The 24,878-nt window shown below is 33.3% G+C and overlaps 1 protein-coding gene across 1 annotated transcript in view; it reads right to left on the bottom strand.

Annotated features, from left to right (window-relative positions):
* Nucleotides 1-24,878, bottom strand: part of LOC137924037 (bicaudal D-related protein homolog) — a 135,156-nt gene that overhangs the window by 13,827 nt on the left and 96,451 nt on the right. The window contains exon 6 of the mRNA XM_068767339.1: nucleotides 1,642-1,862. Coding sequence (XP_068623440.1) covers nucleotides 1,642-1,862 — 221 coding nt within the window. The remainder of the gene's footprint in view (nucleotides 1-1,641; nucleotides 1,863-24,878) is intronic.

Genomic DNA, 24,878 nt, shown 5'->3' with positions numbered 1-24,878 from the left:
AAAATCAATCGGTTTTTGTGTTAAATATGTCGATAGAAACGACATTAGTTTCCGATCCCCTTAATACATGCTGCTTCAAAATTAAGTTATTATTACATGTAAAATATTTGACTTAAAGTTAAAAAATCATATTTATTCAATTTATTAAGTAATTTTTTGTCATTGGGATAGTAAGCATAAATAGTTAAGTTAAAAGTTAGTTAGTTGCTTTCGAGAATAACTTACTCGCTTAATGAAACTAAATTTGACACTAATCAACACCATTTTTCTGTTCATATTGGAAGTCTGTTGGGGAGGCCTTCACCCAGTAGTGGACTTCCAATGGCTGGGATAATAATGACAATCTCAATTATTACAATGTAAAGACGTTTTGACTTTTAGTTTACGACATTTTCAATGACGGTGTGCAAGCCTCAAAACAACAGCTGTATCATAGCCTATTTATAATTAGTATGGAATCCTATCCAGCCTAGAAATACACGTAAAGCATGGTATATGTTTTTTATCATTATGTCAGCCAGTTGAAGTCCATTGCAAATATATAAATTAAAGAGAGCGGAATCACGTGCAGTTCACCTGGACGTGACCTGAACAGACTATGAATTAGCTGACTCAACAAACTTCGTTCCGCCTAATAATCAATAAATTTCGAATTTTAAAATTTACACACAAGTATTAAATACAATGTTTTATACAGTCAGTCAGATGATTTTATTTATTTTTCTTTAAGTCTTATTAGCGAAAGGCGAGATCCCAACTTAATCCAAATGCAATGACAGCTGTCATATCACTGACAGCGTTCGAATTCAAATCCGCGTTCGAATTTCAATTTGGACGCGCGAGAATGATTTACAAAAAAAAAAGATAAGTACTACGAAGCATTCATACGTGAACTCACACTTATTATTCTATTCCGGACGAAAACAAATTTAAAAATAGAAATCTCATAAAAAAATTTTAAGCAGTTTTAATCTATAGCAAGCGATATGTTCCATTTTATGTCTTAATCTTATATTTTCCTGCTAAATTAAAAGAAATCGTTTTGTTGTTTTAATTCGGGTGTAAATACCGGGTGCATTTACTAATTTACCTATTGACAGGTCGAATATAAAAATTATCACGTTTGATAGCTTCACATGCAACGGATGGTTTATAATTTGCAATTTTTTCAAAAGTGTTTACGTAGAAGAAAGTGCGCAATTCGAAAGAAACTAGTCAAATTTAGGCAGCCTAATACCTATAATTTTAAAACTAGACTTAAAATTCATAACCACAAGAACACACAACGAACTTTGACGTTTTTTTATAATCATTTTCATAAATGTCCTTAGAAAAATTTACTTATATGCTTTATTTTAATTTAAAGAATAGTTTACACTATCATACAAAAATCTGGTATTGTTGTTTAATAAACTTTAAATTTTTTAATAATTATTAATTTAAAAAAAAAGTTACAACTAAGCTTATGTCAAATATTAGTATTAGTAAAGTAATAATGCTTTATAAATATACGAAACTAAAATACATTATTTGATCCGAAATTGTAATGTACATGCATCAAAAAAAAAAAACGGGCGCCATTTAAACAAAAACGATGTAATGCTTGTTATAAAAAATTTATAAAATGAATGTATTTCTTACCTTAGAAGATAGGTCTGCTATTATCTCATTCTTCTCGTCGATCTGCCTTTCCCTCTCAAGCGCTCTCCTGGCGTGCGCTGCGATGGAGTCCCTGACCCTCGAGCCTTCTAAGGTAGCGTAAGCAGCTACGGCATCAGCACAGGCTGCTGCCAGAGCCCCTCTACGTAGCGTCTCTCCTTCTTCTCCGTCAAGCGACGTGATCGATAGATCAGAGTGGAGACCTGTAAATAAATAACTAAGTTACTCGTGAAGAGTAATCTCTAGTACTGCGTTGAGGAATCATTATTAAATAATAATTTTTAAATAGTGATTTAACTGCGTAACACTTTTGGTACGAGGTACAGTGCGCTGCGGAAAAACCAAGTAGCAGAAGCAATAAATTGTACCGTTTCTGCTGTAAATGGTGAAGGTAAAAGAAAACAGCGAACTCGGCAACAGAAGAAAAATATTTTTACTCTATGTTTGGCACTAATCGGTGTAACATAACTCCTGAAGATGCCCCGTGAAGGACTGAAACACGTGTTGAGTGAATTAGCGGTGGCAGTTGTGTAATTCGCATTATTTGCCGCATATGCATTTATGAGCGGGCTGGCGGGCGGTGCACTTTGTTGCACGACTACCACTGCATGTGCGGAAGTGGCTAAATATTGGTCCTTTTCTTACTTAGGATGTAGTTCCGCAAGGTAACGCCTGATTCCATTAAAAATATTTTTAATTAAAAAGGGCTGTGGCCAGAAGGCCTGGTCCGATTTTACACCACAGCTCAGTACTCTCCTGATGGTGATGATAAGCAGCCGCACATATTCCGGGACTGGTTAGGCGGCAACAGGTCAGAGCAAAGAGCGCCAGTAGTAGACAGGATGTGTTCGATTCAACCTCAACGATTGAAGGTTATTTTAACTATAAAACTTGCACCCCTTTGCGTTGCGAGGCGATATAAGGATTGTGGCGTGATTTTAAAGATGCTTCTAGAATAAAGTTGAAGGACAGAGACGAGAATTTATAATTTAAATTCTAATTAGCCCCGGCGCGTGAGATGTCACACAGCTGGTGAACGCAACCGACGCCAGGGTTTTTCTCCCGGCCAATGGATCTACACTCTTTTGGCTGGCGCGCAGGCGCATTGGAATGTTTGTTATAAAAACAAAGGTCCGCTGAACCGAAAGCACTCTTCCACGATCCCACGCCACTTGAGATGTACCGTGCCAGTGTTCAAATATTTTGTACTGTATTATAGGTTGTCTGAAATTTCTGGTGGTTATATTTTTTTGTCAAAAATTTAATTTGGACATATCGAACGTTAATATGCAACATTACAACATAGCAGTCAATGTCCAGCGGTGGACGCCCTATTGCTAGAATGATGATAACACGTGTCTTAGATCAATAAGGCTGACGTTTTACTACCTTACATACCATAAGAGGTGATTAGCACTTGTACAAATGCTACACAGTAATTTATTAGTGCTGTTTAGCATAAAAATGATGAATTGGTGCAAGTTTCCTTAAGCCATTAATGATGAAGCACAGCTTATTGTAGCTCCTAGCTAATTGAAGTATTGTCCGATAAAGAGCATTATCAAGGATGCGATATAGAGTTGTTTTTTTAATATTAATTCGCGTTCATCTATAAGTCGTGCATGTAAGTTTTTTGCTATAATCATAAGGTGAAGGTGATGTAAATAAACATGACATCACTACAAAAGAATCGAGGTCAAAAGATTAATTCATTTTGCGTCGTGGTTACGTTCTGAAAAAACACGACGCAAATTGAAACGCCACAAAGTGAATTAAGATTTTCTATAGCAAACCATGTAAAGATCGAAGATAGGTTCCAGGGTCACAAAAATACTTCTTTTTAGAAAGAAAATTGAACAAAGTAAACATTTAAAAACAAAAATAATACAACTCTGCCAATAAATAAATTGGAATAATATTTACGTTTTTTGTAACTAGAAACAACACGTAAATATGTATATAAATTTATTATTCTATATAAAAAAATTACAACACACTACATTACCACACACTACGTAATTGAAAGTGAACTCTTAAAATTAGCAAAATAAAGTGAAAATAAAACAGTATTCAAAATTCGTTGATTTTTAGTTAGAAAGGGAATCCCCGAGTTTTGATGGCATGCTGCAATTAGAAACAAAGTGATAGCGACGCAACTTCGAAAAAAACGCAAAACGAAACGACGCAAAAGCGAGGTATTGGTGTAATTCATAATAATTATGGATTTAATTATACATCGTATTGTGAAGTAAATTTAATAATAAAATAATTATTAATTTTCGACGTGCGTTTTGAAAATGAGTTGTAAATGAATGAGTCTAAGTTGTAAGTTGCGGGTTTGAGTCATCTATGTGATCAATGGACTATCCATGAGCATGATCGAAGCTGGTAAACTTTGCTAAGGATTCTCGGGCAAAGCTTTCAGTCAGCTTTAGATGAAAATAGTTTCTGATAGAAGCTTAAAAAGCTCAAAATACAGATTATCTTGTCCATTTTAAATGACATGATTAAAAAAAGGCTTCGTTGCGTAGAGCGAAGGTCAGTTGTTCGGTTTTATGATCTCTACGGCGTAGCTGGTTGGTTTTATTGCCAGAGGATTGCGATATGCAGTTCTTGCTTGGACATATTCGTAAGTCCAGATTATTTCGTAATATACTTAACCATACATATACATAGCTGAATAAACCAGTCTTGCGAAATATTATTTCATCTTGAATATGTAATGGTATTCTTGATATAGTTTTGCATTTGAAGTCTATTTCTAATTAAGTTTTATATTTACTTGTGTTCAGATAATATTTGCTTTTTCTTTAGTTCAAGTAAGTGCTAGAAAATAAATGTTAAAAGGAGACGGAGAATTCGCTTATTATACTATATCCATATATATATATATATATATATATATATATATATATATATATATATATATACATATATATATATGTATATATATATATATATACATACATATATATATACACAAACACACTGTGATCAAAAATATATGATAAGATATATGAAATTGTCATTAAAAACTCCCGGGCATAAGAAAGGCAGGTAATTTTCAGCGTCTGTTTGTTAAAAGTTGAAATATTATTTGGCACATGCATTATTATATGGCATATCATATTGCATTAGTTCTTCGAGAAAATTTTTATTAACTAAGCACAGATTTAAATGTGAACTGTTACATTTAATTAACTGCTAGTTGTGGAATAAAGAAAATAATCAGGTTAGAATACAGAACAATGTTGCAATGATGTATCTCGTTTCAGACCATAGATGCTCTCTCAAGGTAAAGGCCTCTCTCAAAGATATCAATGGAGGGAAGTGGTACATATTATTCGCCACACTTTGCACTTTGCTTTGACGATTGCAGTTGTCTTATGACACACAAAGAACCTTGCTGCAATCTTGGAAATTTGTTTACAAGAAGTGGCAATCCTATATCATTAATTCACAAAGTATTAATTATATAAGATTGTATACAGGGAATCGAATCCGCGATCTACAATCGCAAGTCTCCGTCCCAGACTAAGATTTCATCAAAGATGTGCGAAGCAGTGTTGGACACTGAACAAATGCTTATGCAAATATTTATTATAATGACAACTTTTCTTTTTAAATAAAATAAAGCATATAGTTATTTATTTTAATTGTTATTACAAGCGTACTGTATAATTCAGGAGGGGCCTACGACATGGAGGCTAAATGTATAATATATAAAAATCACTTATTTCATTTATAACGTCATTGTTAGGAAATTTAAATTTTCTAACCACTAAATAGTTTTTTTTAAAAGGATACAAAGTGATAAAAAACAAATTCCATATCTTTTGTAACATAAATTATAAGAAATAAATAACTAGTTAGATAGTTGTAGTAGAAATACAGACTATTTTATATTATTTTAGTTTATACTATTTAAACCCAGTGGAATCATTTTGAAAGCAACGTAATCCTATCGCTTGACAAATACAACACTTAATAAAAAAGCTCAGTTCGTCGGTCCGTTATTAAGACGCTCTTAAAACGTAAAGCCCTTTTCACACGTGCATTGAAATAACTTCACAGACATACATATTGATTAAAAAATATAATTAATTTGTATATTATATGTATAAATATATTTTTAAAATTTAATTATGATGTAAACGAAGTGGTGCAATGCCAGTCCTCGTGGAGATATCGATATCATTACAACTATTATAGTGTAAAGCAGCTTTGAGGGTGCGAGGATCCATGGCCTTTAGCCAACCATGTCCTTTAAGATAGTAAAGTTCAAGAGTCTCGGCAGCGTTTTTTAAATCTCAGGGTTCCGTTGATATTACTCACGGGTTCCGCATCACTTACTTTTATAAGTCAAGGAAGAAACATAAAAAATTAATAAAACTTTAACGTCACAATTAAATTATGCTCAGTAATCCGGACAGTTGTTGCGAATACGACAGTCTAACGACGCGAATTTTAACGGCACTGTTAGGATTTTTTTAGTATTTAAAAGCAGCCGCCCCGGTATAAATACAGGAGATCCCCATACCGGTAATTCCCGAGCTCATTTCTTTGTTGATCGTACTGCGAATATCCGGACATAAAAATCACTTGATGCCTGACACTTAAAAATATTAAGTTCATTATATATATAATGTAAATTTTAGATGTTTCAAGGATCTTTTGTTTTAATTTAAAATTACTACTATTACTAATTATTATTTTTGTTGCGTATTATTGGGACATATCAGGGGTTCTACAATAAAAGTGAGTACTAAAAAGGGTTTAATTTATAAACAAAAATAGTTAAGAAACCCTGATGTAAAGGAACTATTTGGATCTGCTGCGTTAAGAACATTGTATGATAAAAATTTCGACTGAATTTGTTGCGGGTTTTTTGCTGACCAGGATGCGTTAGGAATACTTTTAACTTTACTTTAAACTCAATGACGTTATTGGACTCTCACGTATACAAGTCAGTGTAAAGGGTCCTTAGGTGGACATATCATGAATACATGAATAAATGTTGGTTGCGTTATAATCGCGCGTGTGTTGACAATGTGAATAGGTCTTTATGACAACCTCTAGGTAAGTGTTGAGTTCCTCGCTAAGGACGCTACTACTGACTTTATGTTCGTTGTAATTGATACCTGGGAAAATTATGTCATTGGCGGCTTACTTAGATTTCAAAACGATTGTTCCAATTGTGGAATAGGAACATAGTCCGTGTGTAAATATTTAATTAAATTGTTGCAATAAAACGTCATTCACACTGTCTACCTGATTAGTACACCTATCCCCCGATTTACACGGTAGATACGTTCCTGAGAAAAACGTGTAAATAGAAAATTAAAAATTTTCAAGTCAAAACCGTGTAAATTGAAAAGCTTGCAGAAAAAGCATAATTTTGCTATTTAACAGTTGTGATTTTTTTCAATATTTTTAAGTGTAAACAAAAATAAAAATAAAATGCATTGACAAGTTAAAATATTTAATATATTACGGAAAATTTTTATTTAATTACAATACATTCAACAGAAGAACAAAAAATAAACCCAAAGGTGTTTTATTCTTCTTTATCACTGTCCGAAATTACTCTTATTCTTTTTTTCGGGATCGAAGGTTCGAATTCACTTTCATGCCGATTCGATGTTTGAAGCAGAAATATTTACATTACGAGACATGGTAATAAAATCGGTTATCAACAATTGATTCAAATTTTTTGCGAAAACCGTGTAAAAGCGAAAACGTGTAAATATACCGTGTACATCGGGGGATAGGTGTACAAACATTTTCCGATCGTTTTAATATCGATAAAAGGTAGGGAAAATGTTGTAGCTAGCAATGGGTTATTATATATATGTATATATATATATATATATATATATATATATATATAAATATGTAAGTATTTTTTATTTGTATGTATATAAATAAATATGTAAGTATTTTTTTTCACAATTACGTTCCAGGTGTAGCCCGTTGTAGAGCACTGAGACTTACGTTCGTAGGTCGCTTTTGATTCCTAAAAAATGCCGCCAATGGCTTTAAATAATATAAATAAAAATAAAATAAAAATCTCCATTACTTCTACTAATACATCATAAAATCATAAATGTATATCTTATAATTAATGTCATTAAAGATACTAGTATACTCGTAGAATTTGTTTTTTTTTTTAATATTATATATGTTTTTAATTAAAATAAGTGACCCTTTTGGCGTAGGCCTCTCCTTAATAATATACTATTCTTTTGATAATAATTAAAATTAATTAAAAATTATTTATATTTTACCTATACCTGGTTAGCTGCGCATATGTTTGATCGAAACGTCGTAATTTTCAAGATCCTATAAGTAGAGTAAATGATTTGTAGAAAAATTACTAGTGATAATGATATCATAGCATATTTAAATATTAACTATCTATACTTATATCATAGAGCAATAGTAACCTAGCAGTGGAGGTCAAGACTTGCGATTATAGGTCGAGGATTCGTTTCCCGCTACACAACCTATATAATTGAAACTTTGTGCTTTAATTACATAGGACTGTTACATTTCACAAAAAAAATCCAGAGGATGGGCAGCAACGTCCTCTGAGTATTATAATACCACACTGCGAGTCTATGCCCAGCAGTGGGCGACTATGGGCTGTAACGACGACGAATAAATTTATTGCATTTTTAATTTACTTTACAGTTTTAAATAGATATATATTGGTTTGTCAGTATTGATTAAATATACTACATTATCATAGTTCTAGTTGTAACTGTGTTAATACTGCGAGGTAGTACTGAAGCACCGATTATACCATCCTTTTTGTTTATTTAAACGATTGCCCCCATTGAGGGCCTTTAGGTCTCCTCTATCGTATTTATGGGACAGGGCCTTACAATCTTTTTATAATATATAAGCAAAATAAATAAACATACAAAATTTACACTGTTATACAAAGATCGGTATGTAATCTAAAAATGTGTAGTAGTTTTAATTATTATATAATAATTTATAATACATATTTATGACACTAGTAACATAAATAAAGGTCGCTATAAAATTATATATCAACGGCAAAAATATTTGAATGCTTTTAAACCTCTTAAGGGTAGAATATAATAAAATACTTTCTTAGCTGATTTCTACTTAACAAAAGGAATATTTCTTCCAAATTTCAAGTCTCCAAGTCATATGGTTTTAGAGATATAGTGATGAGTCAGACCATAGGTAGAAATCATGTATAAGTCGTAGATACATAACACGCGGGCAATGAATTTGTTTTTCAGATCGAGAGTTTGGCTTTCACTGTCGTACTCCGGTAATGCGATAACGCACTGCATTGTCCACGCCGTGTCGCACCGTGAGGAAACGTCGCTCGGATCGATTGACGTGCCCGTCGACGCAACACATAAGCGGAAAGCGATCGACTTAAATGATTTATTTTATTTTATACGCTTGTATTATTATGATATGGCAACATACCTATAGATTTATAATAATATTCACTTTGCATTATTTACAATGATGGATTGTATAAGTGTATTTGAATCCTCCTACTCTGTAAGCGAAGGTAACAAGAATCTAGAAAGTTCTAGTCAAATGCATCAGTATCCTCAGGTAAACTGACTGTTTTGACACGGGAAACTGTAATTTTAATAAAATTATTATTTTTGATCAACATATTGACCGATAGACGCCAATTGCAAGGTATAGGCCTCCACTAAAGCCTTCCCCAAAGATCGCCACGGCGTCGACATATATGTATATGACTATGTCATTACATATATGTCAGGTACAACTCGTGGTTTAGTTTTCAAACACAATTATAATATCGACAAAATATTTTAGATGCCAAATAGTAAAATATCAAAAGAATTCTAAATAAATATAAAGAGTCTGTGATAAAAAATAATCAGTGATAATTAATGTAAAAAAACTGTGATCTAGGAATGTAGATGAAAGAAGGTCTACAAGCGAACAATGACATACGCTTCACATCATGAGAAGCGTAAAAGGAATGAATAAAACATAATGTGACGAACGAAAGAGAATGTAGGATAAAAATAAAATTAAAACTTAAAAACTCATTTTACCCAAGTAACGTCCTTGCACAAGTGAAAACGTGGTAAAAACTGCCTTAAGCCTCCTAGAATTCCCAAGAGGGAGAGTGCGCCCAAAAGCTACGTGGTGGTCTAATATCGAAAAGGAACTGGAAACTCTTCAACTTGATGCAGAGACAACCCAGGATAGAGTGGCCTGGTGCAAATAGATAAGAAGACCCGACCCCAAATAAAAGGAAAAGGGAAGGAAGAAGTAGAAGAACGTCCTTGCACAAGGGAAGGTGAACGAGACACTCAAAAACGTGGGTTTTTATATAAAAAAATGCTATAAAAGATCTTGTTACTGGCTGCCATTATAATTTTAATTACAAAATTTGATTTTAATAAAAAGTTTTAATTTAATTTTTGACTCACATATTTTTTATATAGTACAGTACCCGCTCCGAGCTTCTGTCTTGAGTCGGGAACGTAATTCGAGATGCAATATTGCATGGCAGTCGATTGTACAACGCTTTGCACTCTATACCACTAATCGTCTTACATTATCTCTGCATACATTCGCTTTTACACGCGTTCACCTTTGTCCAATAAAAACAGACGGTAGCTGACGGTGGCTCTCTAGCAAGGCCGTCTAGATACACTGATAGAGATTTTACCAAGCAGTATATTGTAATGTAGTACATTATACCATTAGTTTCCAAAGTAGTCCGGGTGTCCACAGGAGACTCGCCAGGGATTTGTATAGGCCTTTTTTTGGAATTTCCTTGGAGGCGTAATAAGCTTTTCAACTAAACGTTTATGTTCCGCACATCCTGAGATTTATAATCCTGTTTTCTTCAGGGTCGGGGTGAACGGATATATCTATTGAGTCTACTTGCTTCATTTTCGATCACATTGTCGCTTTCCGTCAAGCGAGCTGGTGGTCGAATGTCGACAAGAAAGCATAAATAAGGCGTTCAAAAATTATGGAGGCCACAATATAAAAGTAAAGGTTCACAAAAAATATATTTGCTTTTGATAGAACTAAAATGGTGGCATAGCTTCGAGTATAAATGTAGACAGGTGTTATTTTAAGAAGCGCATTGATTGTTACTCGTAAATAAATACATTTAAAAAACTTTAAAGTTAAACCGTTTTTTGATAGCCATATTGTGGTGGTTGTGGAAAAATATGTACCTAGTCCGCTATATTGAAACGGCGTCCATCTTGAATTTTAAATTTTGACATAATCATCGTGTTTTACTAGTGTAGCCCTTTCATTTGATACCCATATTGAGGGGGTTAAGGAAAAATATGTAATCCGCGATTTTGTATCGGCGGCAATTTTAGATTTATAATGTTATTGATTTTATTATATTGTATTGTTATCTAAATTAAATGTGTGTACCAAATTTCAGATCTATCTGACAACGGGAAGGTGCTTAAATTTCAATTTCAAATTTTGACCCAAATAAACAAATTCCGTACGGGTCGAACTAAATAAAATCGTTTAAAATGAAATAAGTGACAGTTGATTGTCAAAACGGTAGAGTTGATACACTATTCTGGTTGGAACACAGTCGCAATGTAAATTTTTATAATCAGATCTAATGTGCACACTGTGTTACTTTGTACGATGTTTATCATACTTTGGTAATTTGGTATAAATTTAACAGCTGGTGATCGATTGTAATTAGCTAAAATTTGTAAGTATTCTATAAGAAAAAAAAAGTCTAAGAAATGCATAGGTCATGTTTATTATCATTACTGCCACACAATCGTTTTTCTAACAGATAAGTACATGCCAAAATTAATATTAATCAAGCGGACTATTGGACATCACATATCTTACGAATTTGTTAGAGCTAATTCGTTATCTCCGGAATTCTAGAATTGAACCCGCGTCTCACGATCAAGCTACAGCGAACAAAACATCCGATGTTTTCAAGACTTAATTACACGACACTGCAAAGCAGCAGTGCGTAAGAATTACCCTGTTCCGGTCAGAGGGTCGTCACTAGCCGTGAAATTTGTCAAGCCTAAGTACCATCACATATGTCAAGGAAACAAACTTTTATCACATTTACATCAACAGATGGCGCTAGCAGTCGTTTCATGAGGTTATATATATTAATTTTTAATTTTTTTCGTTTCATGAGGTTTCTTATACTTATTCTCTGTTGATGTAGGTGCTGTTAGCCTGAAGGCTTTAACAGCTTCATCTGAGTTGAGTTCACGGAGCGGAAGGATCAGTTAACTTAAGAGGTTTCCTTTAGTTTGTAACGGGTAGCACAAAAGGCTCGATTGAGTCAAAAGTATCTGGTCGGTAATATAGTCCTTATGGAACTTTGTTCCGTTTTTGAAAGTAGCTGGTTAAAAACTGCGATAGCTGGAAATGCCTTTTGAGCTGCAGTGGTATTCCTACCAAAAAATCAATGAAGACGCTTCATACATTATAAATGAATCGCTGAATAGAATAGTGAAGATATGCTTAACGATTTTTTATCATACACAATGTAAATTAAAATGTCTGTCCTTTCGTGTACCATAAACCATTGTATATCTATTGGGGGGATATATCTTAATCGCCACGTATGGCTGGCGGGGTTTGCGATCGCAGTGTGGTATTGGTGCGCAGAGGACGCTTCTGCCCAATCCTTTCGAATATTATTTGTAAGCAGGGGCAATCCTTTATAATTAATGCACAAAGCTTGAATTATATGAGATTGTATCACAGGAACCCGTGACATATGATCACAAGTCTTAATCCTCGGTCACTGTGATAATATAATGTTATTATTACTAGTATTGTAATGTACGTACAAAAGTTATTTGTGTGTAATGTATTACATTATTAATACAATCAACCAGTAAATAAACTTTCTGGAATTAATTTTACTACAGTGTTACTGTAACCGCTGTAACGCGCCTTAGGAACGCGCCGCGAGGTGGGAGGGGAGGGGGCAAGAAAAAGGGTACATGCGCCGCTGCCACGAGCATTAACAGATGGAAAGAGATATTTCCTCACGTCTCGTTAAAACTATATCTAAGGCGTGGTACTGCAGTTGGTACTACTATACTTATTGACAGTTTTACTATATCTCTTAAGAAAATTTCGACAGTCTTACCACGAAAAAGGAAGTCGTGTCTCTATCGACAAAGCGTTGAATTGATGGGTCACGTTGTTTGATCACGAAGTTCATGTGCTTACGAATTTCGACTCAAGTTTGAGAAGGAATCAATTGCGCAAACCTATTTCCTTCTTGTTATATTTACAGATGGATTTATTTCTACCATAAAACAAACTAGTTACGCTTGTTTTCAAATTGGTAGCTTTTCGTTTAGCAATCTCCTGTTAATGTTTTCTCATCTTGACAATATGGACTTACACATTTTTAATTTCTATTGTTATCTACTAAAAACATTCTACAGTGATCAAATAAAATAAAATCCGGATCCTCTTAACCCCTACATACTTCAACTTTAAGCTACATGCATTCCAAACGCGCCATTGATGAGGGCCCATAATCAAAAAGTTATTTTCTTTGCGATCAAAAACAAACTTTACAATAAGAAAGCACTTAAAATTAGTTTACGTGATTAATCGTATTTTTGTTGATGTTTACCTTGTTCAATTTTCTTTTTAAAAAATAGTATTTTCGTGACCCTGTAACCTATCTCCGATCTTAACATGGTTTGCTATAGAAAATCTTAATTCACTTTGCGGCGTTTCAATTTGCGTCGTGTTTTTTTGGAACGTAACCACGACGCAAAGTGAGGTATTGGTGTACATCATCTGAGTCTTGGCTATTATTTTCCTTTATACATGCTCAGGCTGTATTTCACCTTCGCCCGGTAATCGCGTATATAAACAATTCGCACGACACTCGAGTTATAATGCGAATGTGTGTGAATTACAATTCGCAATGGAGGTTCATAAATGTGAATATAAAATATAATGTAAGACTATACGACCACACTGTCGCAAGATATATTTCGCATTATGTATGTGTCGTACGGATCTAATGAAATAGTTGAGCAATTGACAGTACGTATGACAAACCATTTTCTTATATCTACATATACTGTTTACCTTTTATATATTTATATATATTTGCAGGAATTATTAATCGCTCTTTGGCCATACTTATTCGCACTGTTTCTTGTTTAGACAAACTAATGCCTTATAAGTAGACTCAAGATCAACCAGAGAGCAATGAAATGGGCGAATCAGAAATGAGTGGCTCTGAAAAAGAAACAAAGTCACCGACGTACGCATTATTCTTTTGAAGATCGACCGAGCGCTGACGGGACAAAAGTTTCTCCAATGGAGACTATTAACCAATGGACGCGGTATCGACAGGGTCGCGGTCTAGATGGTCAGGCGATGGTGATGGTCAAGGTGACGAGAATACGCTGGATGCGAGATGCGCAAGAGCTGACTTGCAATGGACGTCTATCAGCTGTAATAGTGATGAACGCTAGTTGGTTCGGTTTATTATCACCAGTTATTTCGAGGCTAATGATTCCCATATTATCCAAGAGCTGTGCCATCTCGCTTTCAAGGGTAGAGTAAAGGTAGAGTAAATGGTAAAGAGTAGAGATTTTGGTGACGTAGACATATGGATGAGATTTAAGGTGATTTCATCCTTGCAGCTGTCAGGGAAACATGGTAATAAGAACAAAAATTAATATAAAACATTTTTTTTTATCGAGTATGGCAAAAACATTTGTCCTCTATTTCGCCTGTTAAAATGAAGACAAGGTTTACGATGGTACATACTTGTTTAAAAGAAACCTATTCATCCTTCATTTAAGGACCTGAGATATAGTTAGCTAGTAACAACGACAAAGATTGTTCCATACATTGACTGTTCGCATTATAAAAGTAGTATCAAAACGCTTAGTGCAGATTTAAGGGATTTAAAACGTGTATAGATGTGATGAATCCGTACGTCTTTTTGTCCGATGTAAGAAAGGAGATGGTGGAATTGTATTAATGTAACTCCAACGCACACTCTCTAAGCCTTCAGGTATGTTTTAGTTTCTTCTTTTTATGGCCCTGTTTTTTGGTCCCTTGTTACAATTTGTATAGGTGAACAGGGTCTCTATTTATCTTATAATTTTCTAATAAATTGAATTATTTTCCATACTCATCTTTTGCCCTTTTCAATGTTTTTAATTATATCCTTTAATTTCCTTTACAAAATATTTCATTACTTTCTATATTTTCCTTTCATACATCGCCTCATTCCCTTTGCTTTTTTTCCAGAATTCTACATTTTATACGTTAATTATTTTTATTATTTGTTTAACTTACTATATATCTCGCACTTATATTACATTTCTACTATATCCCATTTTATCACTCTATTTTTTTATTTTGAATATTCTTGTCCTTTGTTTATTGGAATTCTGTAATTTCAGCCGATGTTGACAGATGGCGCTAGTTGTACGCAAACTTAAATAGGGGGAGCGCGCGGTAGAATCGACTTTTTTTTTATTTATTAGCTCGCGGATCCGCGAGCCCTGAGTCCGATGAACCTGTAAAAGCCGAAATGACTAATAACGTACAGCAACAATTGAATATAGCCAGAATCGACATTAATAAAGAAGATTCCAGAACGACCCGACATATTTATTGCTTTTTACTGGTTTTTTTTTTCTATTATCTTTTCACAGAACTTCAAAAAGTTCTGGCGACACTCCATTTTAATCACCAGTGAGGTGATGTTCTTCTCTTCTATTCTTTTTGCTAGCCGAGATTGGTATTCTATTCTTACCGCGCCAAATACGGAATAGTGCAAGTATGCTAATATAATGTTGAATTTATCCGAAAGTCTGCGTTTAGACAGTGAGAACGTAATGTTTAGAACAAGTAACATAAATGCAAACGATTAATATATATGTGTAATATAAAAAAAACATTAAAAACTATAAAATATAAAAATCATGACATGATTATTCACAATGAATCTGAGTTATTTGAACGGGGTCAAAATCGACTTCCCCGATTTTGTTTATAAATACATAACTTACATAAACTAAGTTATATAAAACTATATAACTTATAAATGTATTCGTATAGTTTAACACTAAAAAATAACTCTTATGTTATTACAAAATGCTTAACATGAAAGTCGCGAGAAATGCTAAATTATGTACGATTCATTAAAGCGGTTACGCTTTTTAACATTTGTGGATTACAGATTATAAAGGAGGTTACGGATTTCTTTATTATCTGTGCATGACAGTAATGTTTGTTGTTACGTAATTGGTTTTTACTTTTGTAACTATATATCCGTGAAGTACGTTGTTGTGTTTTATATTTGATTAAATTAAAAGTCATAATTGCTTTATAATAATATTTAGTTTGTGTATTACTCTGTGTTTGGCGCTAATCGGTGTAACATAACTCCTGAAGATGCCCCTTGGAGGGGTGAAGCACGTGTTGAGTGATTTAGCGGTGGTAGTTGTGTAATTTGTATTGTTTGCCGCATGCGCATTTATCAGCGGGCTGGCGGGCGGTGCACTTTGTTGCACGACTACGATTGCATGTGCGGAAGTGGCTAAATATTGATCCTTTTTATACTTAGGATAGACTTCCGCAAAATAACGCCTGATTCCATTAAAAAAAAATTAGTTTAATATCGACCAGTGGTAGTCCAGGGACCTGCGATCGTAGGGCGCGGGTTTTAATCCCGGGATGCAATCTTATATAATTCACAGATTGCCACTGTGAACAAAAAAGTTCCAGAGGCGTATGTGATTCAATTGTAACCACAGCTATTAATCTTTACAAAAACGATTTGGTTTCATTATTAATTTGTTTCTTTTGTTAAATGTAATCTATTTTATATAATTAAAAGCAGTCACGTAAAAATAGAACAGCCGAAGAGACTTTACTATAAGCTTATTAATAATATTTATAAAAAAAATTCATTCAAGGACCATATATTAAATGTGATGTGTAAATTATTAAAAAAAACAATGGTCACCAGTTCAATTCTATGGTCAGATTGTCTATAATTTGTTGACATATGTTTTTTTAATACATGAATATATACGGCTAGGACAATTATCGGTAAACGTGCATCCTTATACAGAATGTGTGACCTCCGCAATTCATATGTTAGTGATATTGATATATTTTCGTGCTCTCTCGTATCTTTTAAAAAATAATTTCGTTCGAAATTATTGGGTACATACAATGCAATTTAAACCATAATTTAAATATATAAACAAACGTAATATAAATATATAAACCATAGTCTTTGATCCCTGTTTAGTAATGTTTTTATTTTTATTTGTTTTTTCATTGTTTGACTATAAATCATTATGTTTTCAGTGAGATAGTTATAAGGTAACAACTGTAACTAATTTTATATTTCTAAGCTTCTACGTTTGTACTTTCTTACTGCCTTTTGTTACTGTCTATCTCCAATAAAGTTAATAAAACAAAAATTTATACATATTTATATATATATATATATATATTTATGTATATGGCCTAAGAATGATTCCTTAGTTGTTTCAGTCATTATATACCTGCAAAGATGAATCTTCTCCTTTATCTATGGGAAGATATACCATAATCGCTGCGCTTGGTTGGCGGGTTGGCGATCAGTGTGGTATTATGGTACGCAGAAAACGCTGCTGCCTATCCTTTGGAAACTTGTCAGTGGACAGTGGCAGTCCTGCCAGTCTAAAATGTGAAGTATAAGACTGTATCCCAGGAAACGAATCCGCGACCTACCACCACGACTCATTCCTCTACCGCTAAGCTACCACTGTTTCAGCATTGATGAATGTTTAAATTAATAAAAGTAAATTATCACGTTGAAATTTATTTACTCTTTAAACAGCTAAAACATAGTTCCACAAACTGTCATTTCGAAAATGTTCTGAACATGTTTCATTCATCAGTCAAATGATAATTCATTATTATTATAAACTAGCTGTACCTCGCGATTTCGTCCGCGTGGAATTAAACAAAAAATTATTTTGTTTAGTTTGTTTTTTAATTTATTTATGTGAGACGGACATGAATTTCACAATTTACATAAATTCTTATATCACCCACAACTCGAAACGACATCATTCGTTCGCTGTTTCCTTTTCAATTCAAATTACCATGAACTGTCATTGTAACATTATTTCAAATTCATTGGAATGTCAGTGGCGCCATCTGTCGAAAATCATTCATACCAACTTTGAAACCTTCGTGGGATCATGCAAAACAACTTTTCTAAAGATCATTACATGATCAGATGCAAAGTTGATGTTACTATGAAGGACATACAGACAAACATTCATTTTATATATTGGGGGACCGGAGAGTAATGTCGCTTTCTTAAGTTAAATTCACACGACAACATTTTAACAAGCTTTTATTTCTAATCAACAATATATTCACTTTCGTTATCAACAAACTTTTCCATCTAGTATACAAAATCAATACCAGAGCGATAAAAATCAATCGGTTTTTCTGTAAAATATGTCGACCGAAACGCCATTCCTTTTCTTTCCTCCTGATGTATAGAATATACATCTGTATTTCATTATGATATACCACAGTATTTTTACCTTTTAATTAGTTATTAACCCATATGGATCTGTGTTGAGAAAATAAATTATTTATAATTGCTATTATATTCGGAAACGAAAGTAAAATTTGTAACGACATAAAATGAACTATTTAAAAAAGAAATACGAGGAATATTAAACCAATTCGTTAAAACCGCTAGGACGTGTCAGGCTGTACCAAGCCCCGTTTTGATGGGACCAGATGACGTCACTCATTTATAAAATGATTAGTTTATGATCCACATAAACCTATTTACTGTTCACTTTGTTTTGATAGATATGTAATATACAGGATGATTCGTTATAGATAGAAAAGGTTTAATAAAATAATTAAAATAAATGTTGTGAATGTATAGCTTATTTGCCAGCTTAATATTAAGTACAACATATCCAAAAATCAAAGGTTTCAATAACAATTTATTACGTAATGATACATATTTAAATTAACAATTATTTACTGTCTATCCGTGCTGACAATACTGCCTGTGATCTATCTCATTCCAATGAATAACGTAATAATGCTAGGCTTTTTCAAAATTCGATTCACTCCATATTCAAGTTAATTATTGTTTCATTTGTGTGCCTGCTGAATTTTTCCTGTTAAAAGTTATTGGTCTGATGCATTCAATAAGAAAAAATAAATTTATGTACTATATATTTCAGAATAATCATTTTAACACATCGAGGACCGCTGACAAGTTTAATCGCGTTTCGCGTTCTGTCTATTACTATTCAGTTACAAAATAACCCATATTTTCTATACGCTATCTTTAAATATTTCACATACTTCGTGTATTTAAAAGTTAAATAAAATTTTATAATATTTATTAAGAAACAATATTTTTTAAATATAATTAAAGTGCATCCCTGCAAATTATAAAAAATTCAAACAAATTAATTTAAGAAAAAAATTATTACAATTATTTATAAAGAAGTTTCACAAAAATTGCTTGATTTTAGAACGTAAAAATTTACCCAAAAACATTCGGTTTCTGCCGTATGTATTATAGATTTTTCCTTCACATGTTAAAGAATGATTGGAAATAGGTATTAAGATCATTGCTGATAGATGAGCTACACGTTCACTTCTTTAAAGTTTCTACTCCTGTTTGTAGTCATCCTGTATATCTATGAACACATGAAATAAGTTCACGTGACATTTCTTTTTAAACTATTTACAATGATCACATGTTCAGGATAGGAAGGTTTAAAAAGCCCAATATTAAAAATTATGACGAAACAATATTATTAGTTAGTAATTGGTAATTTTATCTGCATTAATTATACTACACTAGATCAGTTGAGATAAAACTAATAAAAGTATAATGAGGTAAGAATAATTTTCCGGGACGGGTGGTTTTACGTGCAAGGTTTCACGACTTCTATTCCCTCCACGGATTAGTGGATAAAATAGTAAATGATGTCTCATTATTTTTGCTATTATATTCAAATACAAATTGCGAATGTGTCGTGTTCGACTTGTCCTTGTCTATTGCGTATAACACATTAGTTGTTCATTCGCTGGTTTCACATGGCCCGCTTGTAAGAGTTTGCTGTGTAATTTCATGAAATCACTTCTTGGTATGTTTTTTAATGTCAAAAAATATTATGGCTAAGTTACTTATAAGAGTTTCTTCTCTATTAAACCGATTAACGCTCACTGCAAGGCATAGGCCTTCCCGAAAAATACCTATGGGGGGTATACTATAATCGCCACGGCTGTGTAATTTTATGAAATCATTTCTTGGTATGTTTTTTAATGTCAAAAAATATTATGGCTAAGTTACTTATAAGAGTTTCTTCTCTATTAAACCGATTAACGCTCACTGCAAGGCATAGGCCTTCCCGAAAAATACCTATGGGGGGTATACTATAATCGCCACGGTTGTGTAATTTTATGAAATCATTTCTTGGTATGTTTTTTAATGTCAAAAATATTATGGCTAAGTTACTTATAAGAGTTTCTTCTCTTTTAAACCGATTAACGCTCACTGCAAGGCATAGGCCTTCCCGAAAAATACCTATGGGGGGTATACTATAATCGCCACGGTTGTGTAATTTTATGAAATCATTTCTTGGTATGTTTTTTAATGTCAAAAATATTATGGCTAAGTTACTTATAAGAGTTTCTTCTCTTTTAAACCGATTAACGCTCACTGCAAGGCATAGGCCTTCCCGAAAAATACCTATGGGGGGTATACTATAATCGCCACGGTTGTGTAATTTTATGAAATCACTTCTTGGTATGTTTTTTAATATCAAAAATATTATGGCTAAGTTACTTATAAGAGTTTCTTCTCCTTTAAACCGATTGACGCTCACTGCAAGGCATAGGCCTTCCCGAAAAATACCTATGGGGGGTATACTATAATTGCCACGGCTGTGTAATTTTATGAAATCACTTCTTGGTAAGTTTTTTAATGTCAAAAAATATTATGGCTAAGTTACTTATAAGAGTTTCTTCTCCTTTAAACCGATTGACGCTCACTGCAAGGCATAGGCCTTCCCGAAAAATACCTATGGGGGGTATACTATAATCGCCACGGCTGTGTAATTTTATGAAATCACTTCTTGGTAAGTTTTTTAATGTCAAAAATATTATGGCTAAGTTACCTACAAGAGTTTCTTGTGTTTTAAGCCGATTAACACCCACTGCAAGACATAGGCCTTCCCGAAAAATATCTATGGGGGATATATCACAATCGCCACGCTTGGCAGTGGTGTTGACGGTCGCAATGTGGTATTATAGTGCTACCAACTTTTGAAAATTTATTTGTGTGCAATGGCAAAGTCTACCTCAGACCGACCTACAATCACAAGTCTCAGTTCTCTAATGCCGTGATACCTCTACTATAAGAGTTTGAAAAAACATATTTTTAAGAAACGCACTCTTAATCTCCACTACAAATAATTGAAAAGCAATTTGTACACACCCATATACTCATATGGAATATTTATATATGAGAATACCACCTAGATTATGATTCATTGTTATATCTTTGGAACTATATGACATTTTTTTTTATTCACCCCTATCTAGGCATGTACACGGTTATTTATATTTTTCACTTGTATTTCTATTTTTCTACTCACCTTTTTATCGTAACAATTTCATCCATACATCTATTTCTTCACAATATCTCGCATTCTCCAGACTTACTTCTTCTTGCCCTGTTCTATTACTCTCTATCACAATGTTTACGACTTCTTTGGTGAGTTTTAGGAACGAAAGGCGACTTTTTTCGTTGACCACCCAGAAGGCGATATTTGCTATCTCAATTCTCTCTCCTATTTTGATCTCTTACTGCGTTCTTTGTTTATCTGTGATAAAGTGCACCACAGTTTGGTCTACTGCTGGGTCACAGGTGCACGAAGGACTCTAACCGAACTTACACTTATATAGGTACACAACGAATCTTCCCGTGCCATGTGAATATTTGGGCTTGAACCATGACCAGCTCCACTGTACGCTGTGGGCGGAAGGCTGTCTCGGCATCTGGGAGGAGAACTTAAGGCTTAAAGTCTCTATAAGTTCAGTAGAGCTAAAAACGGTATTTACGAAACTCTCCCACAAGGGGAGAGGGCACTAAAGTTCACAAGGCAGGGACCACCTTGTAAGTTACATAAATGTTTATATATAAACTGACAAATTTTATTGAAAAATAATCCTCCTGTATATTACTTTATATCTTATGTATTATCGTTTCCTTATCTTTTTACACTCACGATAATCTTTTTCATTATCGGGAAATTTTCGCGTGTTAATACAATCTTAAAATACTACCATTGACTTGTTGAGTTATAAAGCGGTTTGCCAAAAACCATTAGCTGCATTGCGCTATGCAGAATAATAGTACATTGAAATTATAATAGAAATAAGGCTATATAATCAACTACCTAAATAAATTACTTTTAAAACAATGTTATTTGTTTCTCTACGAGATAGAATCAAGAATGTAGAGAGCCGTTGTAGAAAAAAATAGTCCACATAGCTAAGGGAATTGATGACTTAGCGGTAGCTGTTGAAGCCTTAAGGTTCTAGAGTGGAGACCACACAGACAAGCACAGAGTAGGATGTTCCCTTACAAGGTATACATAGGCTTACTTATATACAACGTAAACGAGTTTGATTGTCCATCAGGAAAATAGATTATTTATAAAAATTGTTATTACGTTACATGTAAACATTCCGATACTAATTTGACGTTTTTTTCTGGAAGACTTACAAGATGTTCTGTAACGAGAAGACTGGACAAAGAGAAGGTATTCGTACAAATTTGTTCGCATTAAACATACACAAGAACATACACACGCTATAATAAGTGACTAACATGATAGACAAAGATAGAGATAGAGTGAGGAATTTGAATTTGAATTCCTGTCATAGATATAGGATAGGGGAACGAGAGAGCCTCAATATAGGGACCATAAAAATACCCTTCGTGTCATAGGAACTAAGGTCCAGGGTGCTGCGCCCCTAATATCCTGTTAAAACAATTCAAAATATTAGTAGCTTAACCTACTTCTTGTTTCTGTTTTTTTGTTGAATAAACTACTCCTAAGAAGTAAGTGTTGCCAGCAGGCAAAAATCGATAATCTTTGCTATATATATATATATATATATATATATATATATATATAGCTGCATATGTTTGTCTACATGTCCTTTATATCATCGTACAACTAACCACCAATTTTAGACAGATAGCGCCACAGTTATTCCAATGAATTTTACCCCTGATAAACTACTTCCAGTCAGTGTTGCCAACAGGCAAAAATAATAAAGTAGAAAAATAAATATCAAACCAACCCTTGATTAGATTTATCGAAGTTAGGCAAAAGACAGCACGAAGAAAACGAAACCGGAACTAATAACATAGGCTGAAAGGTCTATAGTTGCGTGTGGGATCACACCAGGTGAGGCATTGTATGTGCCCTACAAACCGAACACGCGATGTTACGTATTCACAGCCCCTCCGTTAACACGGTTACTGAAATATAATGGATATATAATATACATGATATACTTTGTTTTATATATCATTCTTGTTGTTTCGACTGATTTAGCACTACTATGTCTTACTCTCGGCGGAATAATACATTAATCGCAAAAATCAAATTTTACAGGAGAAATCAAAAATATAATTTCCTCTATAACTTCCGTTATCTTCAACATACAGGAGTAATTTATTTACTAAATTGAAGCTATTTATAACTTTGCATCTGTGTATTTAATTGTCCTGAAATTAAATTTAGATGTTTTTTAAAAGTATGGTGCCTTACGATGTTATTCGTGTGAAATTTGATATTGACATTATCAGTAAGTTTGCAATACGATATAATTAATGTGTACATTTCTGTCAACTCCGTTTTTTTTATCGATAAATACTGACTAGCAGCTGTTAACACGTTCACTGCGGGCCCAATTTTGAAGAACTTTCAGCTGGTGCGGCTGAGGTCGAATCAGCCTCAAGCTGAACTTCCTAGTAGTACGGTTGAGGCCTTTTCTGCCTCATGTTCATCAACATTTTTTTACAATATTGAGTCAATGCTTCGCAGACATAAAGAAAGCTATATTTGTCTTTGTCATACCTCATACGGTTGAGTGTAAACAGCCGCCGCACTAGAGAGAAAACACGAGTTTTACGCGCCGCACCAGTGCAAAGTTTACCATGAGGCTGAATCGACCTCAAGCCGCAGTAAACGTGTTAAAATACATATAAACATTTTTTTAAGTTTCTGTGCAATTCAATATATTACAATATTTTCCCGCTCGCTCTTCAACCTTGTAAAACGCGTTACCTTCAACCATGAAGAGAATCTAGTTCAAGAACTTCTACTTCTACTTCTATCAAATACGGTGATTTTTGGAAGGGTCAATTTACCAAACTAGTCGAGATGTGGGAGAAGTCGTAAACAGCTACTATATATATATATATATATATATATATATATATATATATATATATATATATATATATATATATATATTATTTATATATATAAATATATATGTGTGTGTATAGTATATGTATACATAGTAGTAATCATTTTTGTATCAGTACAAAATTATTGAAGCCAGTGCTGTCCCAAATATAATATTAATCTAGGTTAACAACAATTCGATTATGTTATCTTTCATATCATTTAAATAAATTCAATCTTGGCTTTGTGTAAATCAGGGGTGTGAAAAGTGTTCAGTATGGCGGGCCGCTTGGCATCTGCGTTAGGTCAATTTTTAAAAGTAGTCACGGCTGCCAAATTTTTATTCGAAATTTATATATTTATATATTATTATAATTCATTTTAAAAAAAATTTAATTCGAAACAGAAAAGATAGTATCAGTCTTAAGAATCATGACGTAAACAATAATTCAACTTTATATGTATTTATTACAATGTACTAGACAAAACAAAAATATTTGTTTCTATGAACACCCGAAGTTAAGCGATGATTATTAGGTCTCAATTAATTTTAGAGTTTGACAGCCCTGGTTTAGACGAAAATCTTTAATTAAAACTCCATGAAATTATATTCCAATTGTCCTGTTTGCCAATTCTTCATGCTAGTCGATAAATAAATAACTTCAATATAAACAGTCA

The sequence above is a fragment of the Battus philenor genome, unplaced genomic scaffold (genome assembly GCF_028537555.1).
Source record: "Battus philenor isolate CCGP_79_NKW_IND1 unplaced genomic scaffold, ilBatPhil1.0.hap1 SCAF_23, whole genome shotgun sequence".
Lineage (NCBI taxonomy): Eukaryota > Metazoa > Arthropoda > Insecta > Lepidoptera > Papilionidae > Battus > Battus philenor.
This window is presented reverse-complemented; position numbering and strand designations above follow the sequence as displayed.